The following is a 16381-nucleotide window of genomic DNA, read 5'->3' as shown; positions in this document are numbered from 1 at the left end:
TTGCCATGATCAGCTTAACTAACGCAATAACTGCCTAATATTGCCTAATGTATGATAGAAGTTCACGTTCCCCAGAATATCTTAAAGGTTGTTTTGTTTGAGTCAAGATTCAGGTATGGGCTGTCTATATTATTTATACTCTCAGTTCTGTATATTCTATACCAGCTGTCCTCCTCCTTTTTCTATATTATTTATTTGTTGAAGAATCTGCATAAATTTAATAATTATGTTCAGCAAGTACATACAAATGAAGAGAACATGATACTGCTGCCTTTTGGGGCTACCATTTATTGAGTATTTACTATCAGGTGCTCAGGTAACGTTCTTTTACATCAAAATCCTGTTCAAAACCCTACTATTAAACTGATCATTATCCACACTGGTAATGGGTACAGTTTTCTCATTTGTAAAATAACAAAATTTAGATACAGAGGTTCCCTTGTATCCCAACATTTTAGAGTTTAAATCAAATGGACTCAGAGAGTCTGAAGATCTGCAGTAATTCCTAATTTAAAAGTCTGAGACTTCTTGAGAGCCAACGTGATGCCACAGGGGAAAATTTTGCGCCTGAGCTTCTGTTTCTGGTTGAAGTTTAAAGGCATACATACTAAAAATACTGCATAAAACTACCTTCAGGCTATATGTATAGGGTCTATATGAAACATAAATGAATTTCATATTTAGACCTGGCTGTCCTTCGAAATATATCTTATTATGGATACGCAAGTATTCCAAAAATCTGAAACACTTCTGGTTCCAAGCATTTTGGATGAGAGTTACTTAGAATAAGAGATGCTCAACCTGTCCTTGAATCTTCAGGCTGTCCTTAACATGGGTCTTCTTGAATATCCAGAAATGTTTCCATTTCTTAAATTACATTCACATGTTTATTTTAAATACACTCATTGAATAACACAATAATGTGTAGTTGGAGGCATGGTATGCTTTGTCTTGTACCTGAGGAATGAGTAATCCTCACAGTACATGTTCTGTTCCGTATCGTTCTGGTGTACAGCAAATGATTGATAGAGACTGAGTTATTATAACAGAACCTTGTTATGGGATCAGTGTCTCCTCCTTTGAAAACAAATAACTCAGCCAGACGGCAACATTTATTTTCTCTAAATGACTTGGGACGTAGCAATAGGAGACCATTATCCTGTGACAATATTCTGTTTCATTGACATTATCTCACAAATGTAATTGGTCCATTACTAAATAGAGGTTTTGTTACTGATCAATTTCACGTGATTTCTAAAACCATTAGGTTAATAAATATGCCATTGTAGTAATTTCCTTGATAGAATGTGCTTTTTTTTTCTTCATTTATATTTGTTGGAGGAAAGATACAGGTTTAGGGTGAACTTAAAACTCCAATTTGTGCCAGTTTGGATGACTTTGCCATGAAGAGAAACAGGTACTGTTCAGAGTAATCGTATTTACATTGACTTACTGAGCTGACCACCTTAAAAGTTTTCGGGAATTTTTTTTGACATTGCTAGACCACATCAAATCATAATTTTTCTCAAGTAGTTAGTTCATTGGCTCACTTTAATGGTTTTATTTGAAATAGATTTCAGATAATTTCTAGGACTTTCCTGTAAGTCCGCTAAAATAACATATGAGTTAAACCAACCCTGTTAGCAGTGTGGATAACAACAGCAGCACTAACTGCAGAACCCTCGAGATGTCTCGTAGCGTGAATGTTTCTGAACGCAGGCCTTTCCCCCAAATGTTCTCCTCTGGAAGCTCATCCGTAATCTTGTTAAATTAGGGCTCTTCCAGTATCTTTCTGACTTTTACAGCTAAGGTTACAGTATTGATTTTATTTTATAGTCCGCAGCTCTCAGATGCTGAACACTAATAAACCTCCATCGCCAAGAGTTTTTCCCCAGAGAGCGGTGGATAGCAGCTCTTTACCTACGCCGATGTTTAATAAGTGACTAAAATATGCTCCAAATCCTGCATAATCATTCAGTGTTTTTTCCCTCCTTTCAAATTGTGTTTACTGACATTACTCCAGACCCGATCTTGTTTCTGTTAAAATGAAATTGCTGATGGGCAGAAGCATTTTGAACGGTTTTTAAAAGCAGTTCATTCAGTATTCATTCTTTTAACACCATTCCTCATTATTCAATAATTTTTTTAACTGTCTCTGGAAAGGGTTTGTGAACTTCAAAGAGGTTTGAGCTTTAACTTCGTATTGGGTGTAGGTGTAGCCTGGAGACCTTTTTTTCTTTTATAGAAGTGTGATTAAAAAAAAGAAGCTTGTAGTAACATGCTACTTGACTCTGCTTGGGTTAAAATACACAACAGATCAAGCATCGTGAAATATTTTTGAAGAGTACAGAAATAAAGTCAAATGTAGTTAAATAATTCAGTAATTAAAGAATTCACAGGGGCTGGGGATTTAGCTCAGTGGCACAGCGCCTGCCTGGCAAGCGCAAGGTCATGAGTTCGATTCCCGGTACTGGCAAAAAACAAAAACAACAAAAAAAAGAGAGTTCATTTATTTAGCACAAAGGCTACTATATTTTCTCTTTTTAAAAAAGAATTGATTTAATTTTTTAAAAGATTGAGAACTCTAATTGAAGAAGACATCTTACATCTTTTTTGTCATTTTTCCTAGAGCTATTTTAGAGTGTGATACAGGTGTGTGTGTGTGCGCGCGCGCGCGTGTTCTTTCATGGCAGCTAATTATTCTCTGAATCATCTGGTGGCATCCTCAAACTCCTGTAGTAGGATTAAGTCCATATGTCTTGTCATAACATTCAGAGCTTTTTGTTAATTTGGAGTGTGTGGGAAGGACTTTTTCACATTTGCCACACAATTATAAAATTTTACTTCCAGAAGACTTCTTAGAACAGATACTCAGATAGTCTCCTTGCTGTATTGTATTTAGAAAGACGTTGTTTTGTCTTGAGCTAACTAAATTGCACTTGTCACATTTAAACCTTTCATTTTACATCTTTGCAACACACAAGATTCCCTCCACAGAGTGTAATGTTGAAGATGTAACCAGACCCAGTATCATCAACTCAGTATTGAGAATTATTTATAATATTCTGTGAAGCTACAGGCAGCATTTCCCCCAAAATATGCATTTTAGAATTTTTATGATATTTATTACTTGTGGGAAATTTGGAGAAATGGACTGTCAAATGTAAATAAGAAAAAAATTATTTATAATCTCATCACCTAGTGGTAACTTCTATTAGTATCTGATAATATTATGTTAGTCTGTTTTTCTGTGCATTTTTGTCTACATTTCCTACATATTCTGATCCTTATATTTTGACACTAAATTGGCCTAAGATGATACATGCTATTTTGTAAATTATTTTCCTTTTTGTCTTTCAGTTAATGTTTCATAGTAACTGCACAATAGGCCACTGTTTGCCTATACCATAAAGTTTTAAATTTGTGCTTTTTGCATGGATTTTTAGGTAGTTTCTGAGTTTTTACATTACAGTAAGTCCTCAACTTACAAATGAATTACGTTTTGGGAGAATGTTCTTAAATGGGATTGGTTTGTAACCTGACGAAGTGAGTCTTATAAAATGCACGTATGAAAGTTCACAACTCGAACTTATAAGTCAGAGACTTACTGCAGGAATATACAGTAAATGTTATTGCACATAGGTCTTTTTGTGTAGATAATGAGCTCAGTACTGTCTAGTTCCTTTCAAGGTACCCAGCCCCTAGCATATTGGTTGCCACCAAGTCACCAAGTAGAAGCTCAGTGAAATTGTTTTGAAGGCATAAATGTGTTCCTACTATTGAATTATTGAGTTAAACCTTACGTCCATGTCTAAGGCTTTTGGTAAATACTAGTATGGAATCTAGAAAGATCTTACTGATTTACATTCCCAGTAGCCCTGCATGAATGACTTAACTCTGCGATCATGGGAACAGTAATTTAAACAAAGCACATGGTTCTATAAGCAATTTTGAAGCACATCCTTGTAGTATATTTATAGAACATTTTCTATAGCCTTGTGACCCCATATCCATGCACCTCTTTTCATCATTCATATTTCATTGAAGCCAGCAGGGATCACACCGCATTTTCTCTCCCTAGACACCTGGCTAGCTCTGTGTTACTGAGCAGGAAATGGAGAAATTGAAATAGGACCTAGGGGAATGTTCAGGGCTTTCAAGTAAAGGCAGAGCCTGCTTGATCTCTCCTTCCTCCTCCAGGGTACATTTACTAACATCAGCCCTTCTTCTGCAGGTAAAACTTGTTAAAATAAGGATGGGCCTTAGTCTCCACGAGAAACTCAGAAGTAAATACATGAAAGCTTTGGGCTGGGTTCTGAAGTAGCAGGCAGGCAAGACACTGCCTGGATCTAGTCTTGATGATTGTGGTATTTTGCGTAACCTCTGTGCCGCTGTAAACAAACTGTAACGGGTCCTCGGCCTCAACATTATCTGCTTCACGGCAAATGCAGAGGAAGAGAAGCTGTGCTTTCTTTTAGCAGTGAGTTGATGGATCAGCTCTGCTTTCTCCTTGTCCCCTGGGCGCAGGGCCCAAGCTGTTTTCTTGTCTCTAGGCTTGCTCTTGATTTGTGACCTGGAGTAAAAATACGGGATTTCAGCTCCAGAACATATCCCACACACTTGATTTGGTAGCTTCTCATTTATTAGTTCATTTATTTTAAGTAACATTATTACTTTATGCAGATTGTTCATCTTTTTTATATTGTCTTCAGTTTCTGCTGCACATGCTAATGGAATGCAGAAGTGCTCCAGTTTAGCCAAAGCTCACTTTTCATGTTTAGCGCTGCATGTTACTTGGCGGGTTCCATGGAGTAATGGATGTGCTGACCATCTTTGCCTCTACCCAGCAATACATTTGGTCTCTGAAGAGATTTTCAATCCCTAGAGTTTTTGTAAACCTATAAAACTCTGTAGAAACCTATAAAAATTCAAAATATAAAGGACACTGGAAAACTAGGAGGGGCCAATAACTTAGTGAGACTTGTCAGTATAATAAAATCTTGTCAACCCCCTCAGGTATGCTTTCCTTCTCTGATCTTCTCTGATCTTCTCTGTTGTTCTTTGTCATACCAGGTGGCCAAAGGTAGTAGAAGTTTTCCATCTTTTGTCATTGCACCTTGATTTTTCTTCCAGGACAAAATTGAGAGTGGTGGAGGGGGAATCCTGTGAAATGTTCAGCATTTTGATAATGTAAGGAACAAAGAATGGTTATAGTTTTTTAAGTCCTGAGCAATATAGCAATAGAACATACCGTAACATTGGATAGTTGTAAGTAAGTGTGGCCAGCAAATGTTAACTTGTGACTGTGGAGTTCATTTAAATTTGTTCACAAGTGTGACACGCAAGCAAGGAAGACAGTTTAGGAAAATGTAAAAGAATTGGACTTTAAACTCTTTTAAGGAAATTTACTTTTCAGTCAGAGAAAAAATAGGTTTTTCTAAATTATAGGACTTGCACCATTATTAATATATTTCATTTTACAGTTATGGTATGCTAAAAGTAATAGCTTCCAGGAATTCCAGAATTCCTGTGTATTCTTACATAACTAGTTTGAAACAGCTATGGAGAAGAATAGAAATATTTTAAAGAGAAAATGATGTGTGTTCTACGTAAGCTATAGAACTCTGATTTGTAACCTTGATCTACTCAAGCATATTGGAAGAGCTAACGTGCCGCTCTGCTGTATGTCAAAAAGGAGCAGGTGTCCCTGACGGGCAGGTGTTGGGGTAGCTGCTGGAGCTTGCCCTAGATCCTAGCTGACTTCACTGAAGTTCTGCTAACAGGTGGCTAACTGACTGGAGCGCCATGTGACATTTATCCCAGGAGCGACTTGGATGACAGGCTGCTACAGACTGAGGAAAGGGTCTCTGCTTTGATGAAGAAATTGCCAAAACTCATGTCTCATTAGTGTTTCCTAAGGTTCTTTGGAAGTGAACAACAGTTTAATTAAGGGCTGACGTAAACACGTTTCTGCACACTTTCCCTGCAGCATTTTATCACATTAGAATTGATCAAAATTGTTGCCTTGGGCTGACTTGAGCAGATATACATCTGGAGCGCCATTTGTGCAAGCTGCCAATGAGCCGGTACATACGCTGTGTTTCACTACAGCACTCTTTTGTAGATGAAATTACCTTGTTGGGAGATGAGTTGATCTAAGTCTTTGCTTGAGCCTTCATCCCTTTGAAGTGAAGCCATGTAATGAATGACCCATGAGGGTGAAATACGTGTGCGTGCGTGCATGTATGGCAAAAATTATAGTATAGCTAATAAAAATTATATAATTTAATTTTGCAAGATACTCATTTAAAAATCTCCTGAAATCTGCATGAACTAACGTTTACCGGTTGCTCGCTTGGACTTTCTCTTGTTTGGTGATCTGTTATAATGTATCTCACTACACAATTAGTTTTATAGCCATAACTAATTTTTCAATCATGGATATAAACACAGGTGTAGACACTGAAGCATCGCACCATCAATTTTCCTTTTAAAAACCAGCCTCTCTAATTTTCTGCCATTAAAAATAATCCTTTCTATAATCTAATCCTGTATTTATTGCAATTGCATCTATTTAATGAATTTTTGCCTGTAGTACCTACTTTCCCTGCTGAACTGTAAACCTTACCAGGATAGGGACCAAGTGGTCTTGTTTAGCATCTTAAACCTATGTGTAGCTGTAATTCTTTATACTTACTGGGCACTCACTCAGTGATTGATTTGATTTCTCTCTTTGTTTTACACTGAGTTCTTATCTGGTGATTTCTGTTTATGGAACATCATTTTAAGGTGCAAGAGCTTATGATACATTGCTCATCGTGTACTGCTAGCTATCATTTTCCCATGCAGCCCTTTTTCTATGCAGGGTTTTTAAAATAAGATACCTAGGCATGGTAACTCTTTAAGATTTTTCAGTCCTATATTTTTAAAATTTCTCTACCAAGTAGCATAATCTCCCAGACTCCACATTTTTCTGAAGTATTTGATAAAATTGTCTTCTGTAGGAGGCAAGCTATGAGTCAGCTTTTTAAAAAAGTATACACAATGGAACAAGTGAAAACCGATCATAATGAAAAGCCATCAAATGATAGGAGCTACAAACACAGGATCATTAATGAGGTTCAAAAATTCCCAGGACAGATTACCTGAGGGCAAAATAACTTTGCTCAAGGCACGAGATACTGTTCTGTTGGTAGAAAAAGGGAGTAGAAACACATAATTTTCTAACCTAAAGGAATGTCACAGGCAAGGAATGACAGAAAGTTAGAGGCACATCCTCCTGCCCCTCAAGGAGACCATCAGGAAATTAGCTTAGCCAACATTAAAATAGAATAGATGGACAAGGAAGGGATATAAAAGCTTAGTATGCAAAGAGGCTGAAGGGTATGATTCAGCTACCATGTTGATCATTGGCGATGATGAAGAAGGGCTGGAGAAGACGACTAGGAAGGAAATTATTCAACGAGGTGCAAGGTAAAAGGCTTGGAGAAAGACCCTGAAAACAAAAAGATCAAAGTTTTGGAAAGTTTTTTTTTTTTTTTATTCTGAAGTCACTTCATTTACAAATTGTTCCTTTCTAGGTAAAATTTGAGTTTCTTTGCAAATTTCCATTTCTCACTGACCTTCGAGATTTTTCTGTTCAGCCACTAGCAATTCCTTACTTCTCCCAGCAGAAATATCAGCCATTTCTTTACGTCTCGCTCCTCTGAACTTCCTTATCTTAGGTATTACTCAACTTATGCATTATAACACATGTATTATTACTCAACTTATTGTATGTGTATGTTATTCAGCTCTATTATGATTCAGCTTATTTTCAGTTTAATCTTTTTACGTATAATTCTTCTTGCCTGAGGAATAGTAGCTTGTGAAAAGCATTTGTTTTTCTTTGCAGGAAGGTCACTTAAAACTATCTCTCCTATATATTCAATTCTCAAACTTCTTCTCTGTAGCACGAGTGAATTAAAAACGGAAATGATACCATTTTCTAGGTTGACGGTTTATTAGACTGCAGACCCTCAAACAATACTAGTTTGGTTCTTGATTAAAATACAATGGCTAGAAACTTTACCCTTACTTCTCCATAGAATTAACCTTTTATTTTCCCCCTTCAGTAGAAAGAATTGTTTTTATTTCCTTGAGAAGGGATTCACTTCTGTGTCTCCCTAAGTACTAAACATAGTGCTTTTCATATGCTGTGTGGAAGTATTTCGTTGTTGATTAATGGCTGTAGAATTCATTTAATGGAGAAACAAAGGTAGTGAAGCCTACATTTTAAGACTACCATTGTTTACCTGTTTCTAAAGCAAATCCTTTTCATTTGGCAAGTGGGCCCTCCTACCTTATTTTTACTATTCTAAATAACTTTTATTAAGAAGAGATAGTTTGTGATCCCTTTTTCATCTTGAACAGTAAATAAAAGTTATTCTGTTTCTGCTGTGTTGGCCTCCATAGTACTATGTGTTCTGAGCAAGAAGGTGCCATTATTATCAGGTGCGGGCCTTGAAGTGGACCAGAAGAAATAAGTGGACCCATAAGAATTAATTATTCAATAAAGCCAAACACTGCATATCATTTTGGCTAAGAAAATTTAAAAATTATGTAATTGCTTATAGTTTTGAATGTCTGTAAAACATCTTTGATTTTTGTGACCTTTATAAAACGTGATTCGTGTAAATTTTGCTTGGTTAAATGGACATTCTGACACAGTGGCGGTGTTGCAGTTGCCTTGATTTTCTTCAGAAATGACATAACCAGAACAACACTATTCTGCTTCTCAAACTCTGAGTGCATTTAGTTGTTTTAAAATTGTGCATATTATACTTTGTTATTTGTACTAAAGAGTTCTCAGAAACTGACTTGTACAGGTTCATTTTGTTTGAAATTTATATGTAAGCACAGGTAAGCCTAAGAGTGTCAACAGAAAGTTGGTCTTTCCAAGAGTCATTTTAAAGTAAAAATTGAAATGGAAAATTACTGCGTTTATGTACTCTATTAGGAGTGAACTGAAGGTTCCTTCTACCTGTAACAATTGATATATGTATGATTGAACTTCCACTACTCAAAAACACCCTGTATTTGTATTACTGCTTTTTAGTATCACATTCTCTTAAGAGAAACTATTATTTTTTGGCATTTGAGATATAACAGAGCTGAAAGAAGCTACTTTTGTCTATTTTTAAACCTTGGTTTAAAAATTTTTTTCCTCTGCAGTAGCTGTATTGTAGTTTCAAGAGCAACTTCTTTATTTCATTCTTTCCCTTTGAGGAAGGTAAAAGGAAAAGGATCTCTGACTCATGAAAGTCCCAGTAGGTTAGTGACAGCTAGTTAGTCACAAATTGTAGCTTGTGGCTATGAGCACACCTGTCATTTCTTATTGACTGTGAGATCTACTGTCTTCAGTAGCATATGCGATCAGTAAATGCCAGCATGATGAGTACACATGTTTAATTTTATAGCGTGCCGTTAGTAGAACTTCGGAAATTTTCAAGTGATAAAAGCATGATAACTATTTTCTCACATGAATAGCACTGTGAGGTATTTTTCTCATTTCAAATAACATTTCTGATTAAATGCAAATTATGTGTATTTAAATATATGATAAAGGTTTGGTGTTTTATTTATTTTAATATAATAAAGGGTTTTTTTTTGAAAGATGCGAGTTGGAATACTGAGAGGTGAAGCTACATGGTATGTGGGATTTTCTTCAGAGCAGTGCAGGGGTGGGAATGTAGCTAGGAATAAAGATCAAAGAAGACTGGCGCTGGGTTGGTAGTTGCTGAAGTTGGATGATGGGAACATGAGAATCCATTATGACTGTGTCCACTTGCATAAATCCTTAAGGTTTTGATAATAAAATGCAAATTTTACAGCTCTTATTGTTGCTAGAACATTTTACCATAAATTTATAAACTTCCATAAAAAAAGCACTACTCAAGCTGTTAAACCCAGGGTCATTGCTCTTGCCAGCCAGAATTTCTTGCTGAATTCCCTATTCCAACTCACTGCACGGTGGAATTTCTTAGTTACCTAACATGATGACCTTGCACATGCATTATTAATTTAATTTATTTTGCTTAATTATCCATTGCATTTGCTGTGTCTTTACTCTTATGTCAGTAGCTCATGATCTGTCTTTTGGCCGTATTAAATATTTAGGGAATGAATGAATGAGTGAATGAAGCCCTGAATACTTTTCCTTTCATGCCATATTTTGCACTCTTCTTCAACTGCTTTTTACTTCTTATTGCCTCACTAACTCCTAAGTTTTATAGAAAGAGAAAGTAAATCCATTTCACTATTTTCTCCCCAGAAACGACGGCAATATGTGGAATAAAGTAGACCTTCAATAAATATTTATGGAATGACTATATTAATAATATATCTTCTTAAGTGACTCTGTGCTTTCTGGATCCGTTGTAGATAACCCATCCTCAATGAAATCTATAAAGCAATTGCTCTAACCTGTCATTGTTACCATATTTCACGCGTCTGTAGCATCTCCCCTGTCAGGGTAGGCATTCAGACTTTTGGACAAAAAGCCCACCGTCCTTTATTGTGTGCGTCTTGCCAGCTACTTGCTCCTTTTCTTTATCTCTAGATATCACCATCCCACCCACTAGCTGATCTGTTTGCATATTTTATACCCCCCTTTCTTCTGAATGCTGCTGTCCTGGTAATGTTATCTATTTCCGTGTCTGAACACACTTACTGCTTCTCAGGTGTTGCAACTATTTTCTTGTTTTGATTTTCTTTTTCAGTGACAGTGAGCATCCCAAGGGCAGCAGTTACTTTTTATTTTTCTTAAGAACGTCACTTTATCTGGCAAGTAAAGGAGTCCATAAATGTTTGTAGAGTGAACAAAGTAAGGAATTTTTTTTTTTTTGCTAAGCAAGTGAATGAGTTTTCCATGAAAGAAGTTCATGATATATTTACCAGCATCCTCAAAAGTTGTTTTTCACATGTCTACCAGGTTATCTTCTCTTTGTTTTGAAAATGTAGTCAGCAGCTCAAAAGTTACCCCCAGAATAATCTGAACCAAAGAATGAAATGACAGGGTAAAGATAACTTTTATGTGAGCCAAGGAGCTAAAGGAAACATGACACTTGGATATTCAGAACTTCAGAATTCCCTGAGTAATATGAATAATTCTGATGGTAATTTTAATGAAGATTTTGGTTAATTTCAGTGGAATACATTTCTGACATATTTTACAGTTCTAACATAGCTGGGTCTGTGACCCATAGTACGGATTTTGTAAAAGAGCCGAAATAGAGCAGTAAAGTGTTGGAAAATGTTATGACATTGTCATGACCCTCAGTTTAAGGTCATGCCGCTTGAAATTTTTCCTCCTTCTTTGCAGATATGTCTTCTCCAACTGCTATGAAGAAACCTGAAAAGCCATTGTTCAGCTCCACATCTCCGCAGGATTCTTCCCCAAGATTGAGCACTTTCCCCCAGCACCACCATCCCGGAATACCTGGAGTTGCACACAGTGGTGAGGAGCTTTACACACAGAGGAGCCTCCCCCTCATCTGCAGGGGCTGAAGCCCTTAGGGACGGAGCAAAGTTCATAATCTTAGCAATGGTGACCTTTTCTGTCAACCCAAAGTGGGAGGGTCACGATCTGATAAAATACATTTCTTATCTATTTATGAGAAAATATTTTCAAAGTTGTGTGATTTCATAATACTTGTACATGTTTTTAAATTCCCTTCATTGGACAGATTATAATAAAAAAACCTTGTTGAATAATCTAATTGAAGAGATTATACTCAAGGAAAAAAAAGAGTATATAGTTATCATAACTAACTTCAGGATTGGTCCCCATTCTCTATTCGAAGAGAAAAATAAGTTTTCAAGTGTATTGCTTATTTTAGACTTTTTCCAAAGACACTGACATATATAGAGACATTGCTGTGATGGTATTTTCTATACATAAATCAGTACTTATTTGGTACTGGAATTAAGCAGAAATAAAAGAGGTACTTTTCTATGGCAGCTGTTTTATATCCATAAATCTTTTGGAGAAGTACATTTGATTTATATCTCATATCTTAAATGAGAAAATGTATCCAATATTTCATACTTTAGTCAACAATAAGTCTTTCAAAAGTTAAAAAATTATATTCAATTAGTAATCAATATGGTCTATTTTCTACAGATTATTCTAAGACCTAAAGAAGAATAGATTGAAAGTTTTATAAATAAACATTTATAATTACACTCTTTAAAAATTTATAATTAGGCTATTCATTGTCCTTCAAATTAATTGAACCTAGTTTCTCAATCTGTACTTAGGATGTAATATCTGATAAAACAAAACCCTTAGGTTTAGTTTTCAAGTGCATATTGGTACTTACTCCTACTATATTTGAAAGAAATGCATGATCTTTATTGTCAAAACTAAGGAAATTATGAAATTGAGGGAGGAATATGCAAAGTAACGTGGAATAGGAATTCTTACAATTACTACTGTACTAATGAGATAGATGAAAATATTAGGAACTGTTTCATAGATTTACAACATTGCCTATTTGTCCAAAATTAACTTAGAAGTCGTATTGTCCATATATTATGACCTCTAATTAAAAGTTTACAGTTCTAATATTTGAAAAATGATTAAACATACTTTTGTATGAGAAGACATGAGATCTAGAATAAATATTGCACTTGATCTTTCATCAAACCATCTTTCACCACAAGAACCATGTGTATTTGCGAAGTTGTTGAGACTTTATTCTGAAAACACTGGGAAGTCATTAAAGCAATTTAGCAGCAAGGTTCCACAATTGCACTGGTCATTCATGTAGACTGGAACTCTGTGAGCTGTGTTGGGAGGAGGACTGCAGGAAGGGAGACAGTCCGGGGCCTTTGCAATAACCTATGCGAGAAATATATGCATATGTATGCATGTATGCTTTCAAAATAAGGAAAACATTTTTATCTGGTATTTTTTTTCTTTTTTTTTTTCTTTTTAAAGGACTAGGAAAAGCTTTTATTGATAAGATAGCCATTTTTACTTTCCATTTGAAATAGATACTTCCCTCCGCTTGTGTCAGCCTCCCCAGAGATACGAGCAGTTGATTTGTACCAATTCAACTGAGAAAAGATCCCTTTAAGAACTACTAAGGACAAATTGGTCCCCAAACCCAGAGAACTGAACATGAAGAAAAAATAGATATATATGTATCCCCAAGGATCTGTGCACAGGTGTGAGCAAAAACCATATTTAAATTGAGCCAAGATTAACAGCACTTAGATGCTACATAAAAAGATACCAATTTTTACTTAATTGTATTTCCTTAAATTATACTTTCAATTGGACATACTTAAAGTAATGCTTCATGATAAGAAATTTTGTTTTAAGGAATGTACAGTTACGCTGTGAAATGAACTTGACAGAGGACGATCAAACTTCAGCATATGGAAAACCTGCATGGGATACTGATTTAAAAGGCTCGTTTTAGCACCTCATTCCTGCTGGTCCTTTTGCAGTGTATCTGTGCTTAGGCCTGGGAATCTGTATTATAATGACAGTCCAGAGAATTCAAAGAAACGGCATCCTGGGCAAGTAGGAAGTTGAGACTACAAAATTATATTTATAATTCTTCTTTTATACACATACGTAATTTTTCGTGTACCCTAAAAGTTTTCCTTAGGATAATCAGTATCCCATTAAAAACTTCTGGGTTTCTTTTCCACATAATTGTGAAGTTGGAGATAGTGATCTGAGATGATATTTTGGATGTCATGGTAAAAAAATTTTTTTTTCATATTGTTTGATGAGCTGTTCCATAAAACATTAAACATTGTGATTTCCTTTGATTTGATGGAAATATTAAAAAGAAACTGACATCTAATTTTTACTCTTATATTCCCCTAATTTGTACTTATTTCCTCAAACTTCTAGAGGGAATAATTATATAAGTATACTGTTCCCTATCTTTCAAACTAAAAATTTATGTTTCTAAAACTAAATTAGTAATTATGACCATGCTAATGTTGACAAACATTACAATTAAACACTATCCACATTGTTTATGTTTTATATAGTTGTTCCCTGTAGAAATTAAAATAGAAGTATGACTTGGGGATAACAATATACCTAATTTATAAGAAAGTTCAGTTTGCATCTCTGGGTTTTATTCATAGTCTTAACTTAGTATCTTTGAAGCTACATATAGTCAAAGTTAGAGTAGAAAGAAAAATAGTTGTAGGATAAATAGTTTTGAAAGGAACATCTTCATTGTGATAAAATGTCCCCAGGTCCTGTGTTTTAATGTTCAGGAATATTTTTACAGTGACTGGGTAATTACTCATAATGTGAGGTTTTCGTATATTAATTGTCAACTTCTCTCAAGAGCAGCTGCTACTTGGGACGCATAGGGAAATGACCTATTTGAAATTAGATTACACTTCTAGTTTGAATTTTAGTAGAAAACGTGTAGGTCTCTTGCCCACTAATTCATGTTGTGACTTGCTCTGGATTTAAGAAGACAGAGACCTTGTAATTAAAGAATGTATTTTGATGGGAAATTAATTTACCCAGAGAAATGTTTTAGACAGTATTGAGTTGACCTATAAAAGATACACTTTTTTCAGAGGATCATGGATTTAGAAGCATGAGCACTCCCTCCCGAGGATGGGATTCTGTCTCCGTTTTTAGCAGGATGTCACTGAGAATAACAGTGAGAGAATGACTTATTTGGGCAGCTTGGTTACACTGTGGGGAAAACCCAAATGGCTTACCAATTTGATGGTTTAACAGTGCTCTTAAGGGTTGAAATGCAGCAATGAGAGAATCAGCTGATGAGCCCATCTTTCGTTTTCTGTATTCTCAATTTCAGTCATCTCAACTCGAACTCCACCTCCGCCCTCACCGCTGCCATTTCCTACACAAGCTATCCTCCCTCCAGCCCCATCGAGCTACTTTTCTCATCCAACAATCAGATACCCTCCTCACCTGAACCCTCAGGATACTCTGAAGAACTATGTACCTTCCTATGACCCATCCAGTCCGCAAACCAGCCAGGTAAAACAAAAAGAAAACAAGATTCGTGTTTGAGGGCGAGGGGCCAGGGGTAACCCTAAGACAGGAAGGTCAGCCCCACGGGGTGTCTGGCACAGCATCAAGCCTTGCCGTCCATTCTCAGGAAGTTTCTTGGTGGTTCACTAGGTTTTTATTTAAAGGTGGCTGCATGACAGGTAGGAAATGTGTTGTCCCAAGAGGGTGCATCTATGAAGATGTTTTTGGTTTAATGTTTTTGGATTCTTACTGACTGAAGGGAAAGTTGATGCAGAATATTCATTGGCAAAAAAGCTCTGAGCTGGAATTCACACCTCTGTAATACCTGGTTTGACATAGGCACAAAATGCTTATTTCAGTCAGGAGTAAGGTATGTGCTAAGATAAACATACACAAAAGAACTAATGGTTGTATGTATAGACCAGCTATTAGGAATTAAAATAAGCTTTGGTAATGTAAACATTTTCAGTGTTGGATAACTGCTTGAATATTCTTTGCAGGGACATGACTTACATTTAATAATGAGTGACATTACTAAAAGCGTCTTTTTAAAAAAAACAACTTTGTGCAGCGGTTTTATGGATTCATTGTATAAGCTTAGTGATTCACATGTATTCATCATTCCTTAGACATGTGGTTTATTCCACAGAGACGTCCCTTCATAGGGATTTGATATGAAAGACTTTTCCAAAATCAAGTGGACAGTCTTATGTCAATGCAGGGTCTACCAAAAATTATAATACCCAAAGTCTGCGATGGAATTCTGATCTTTCGGCTTTGCTGCTTTACCTGCAGGCCACCTGTCCACTTCTTATGGTACTTTTAATGTGGGGGCGGGGTTCACAGCATTCATCATTATCTCTGTTGAATTACTAAAATTAGAGTGAATACTATATAAATATCATGCTGAATTAATGAAAAAGGTCAGAAAAAAACTTTTTGGCCTTAACTGTTAAATGAAACAAAATGATCCTTGCTAAATATTTATTTTGAATAAGAGAAAATGGTCCTTTTTGAGTATTATATTTTGAATAACAACTGTATCCAGCGTCCTTTCAGGTATGTTTTAGCCTTATCTTTAGCTCCAGCGACTGATACGCTGAACTAAGTATGGAATTTTAAAGCTAAACTTACTATTTGTCTTTCAGAAGAAGTTGTACAATAGCGTAATGACTGTATTATTAATGACAGCTAAGTGAGAGAACAGGTTCTTAGTACACCAGCTTAGAAATGAAATGTGCTGTCATAGCGCGGATTCAAGAAGTCTCAGTTCCACAGAGCATTTTGCTAGACTCAGCTGCAAACAGTGCACACAAGGTCTGATTTTAATTTGTGTAGAATTTCCATGAATAA

At 35.9% G+C, this 16381-nt stretch overlaps 1 protein-coding gene across 8 annotated transcripts in view; it reads left to right on the top strand.

The window, feature by feature from the left end:
* Nfib (nuclear factor I/B) overlaps positions 1–16381 on the top strand; it is a 411316-nt gene that overhangs the window by 358347 nt on the left and 36588 nt on the right. For all 8 annotated transcript variants that reach the window (XM_013516302.1, XM_013516300.1, XM_013516299.1 and 5 more), the window contains exons 7-8: positions 11363–11497; positions 14850–15034. In XM_013516302.1, coding sequence (XP_013371756.1) covers positions 11363–11497; positions 14850–15034 — 320 coding nt within the window. The remainder of the gene's footprint in view (positions 1–11362; positions 11498–14849; positions 15035–16381) is intronic.

This window comes from Chinchilla lanigera, unplaced genomic scaffold, assembly GCF_000276665.1.
Source record: "Chinchilla lanigera isolate Chin_1 unplaced genomic scaffold, ChiLan1.0 scaffold00033, whole genome shotgun sequence".
Taxonomy (NCBI): domain Eukaryota; kingdom Metazoa; phylum Chordata; class Mammalia; order Rodentia; family Chinchillidae; genus Chinchilla; species Chinchilla lanigera.
Note: the sequence above shows the minus strand (reverse complement) of the source record. Positions and strands in the feature narration are given on the sequence as shown.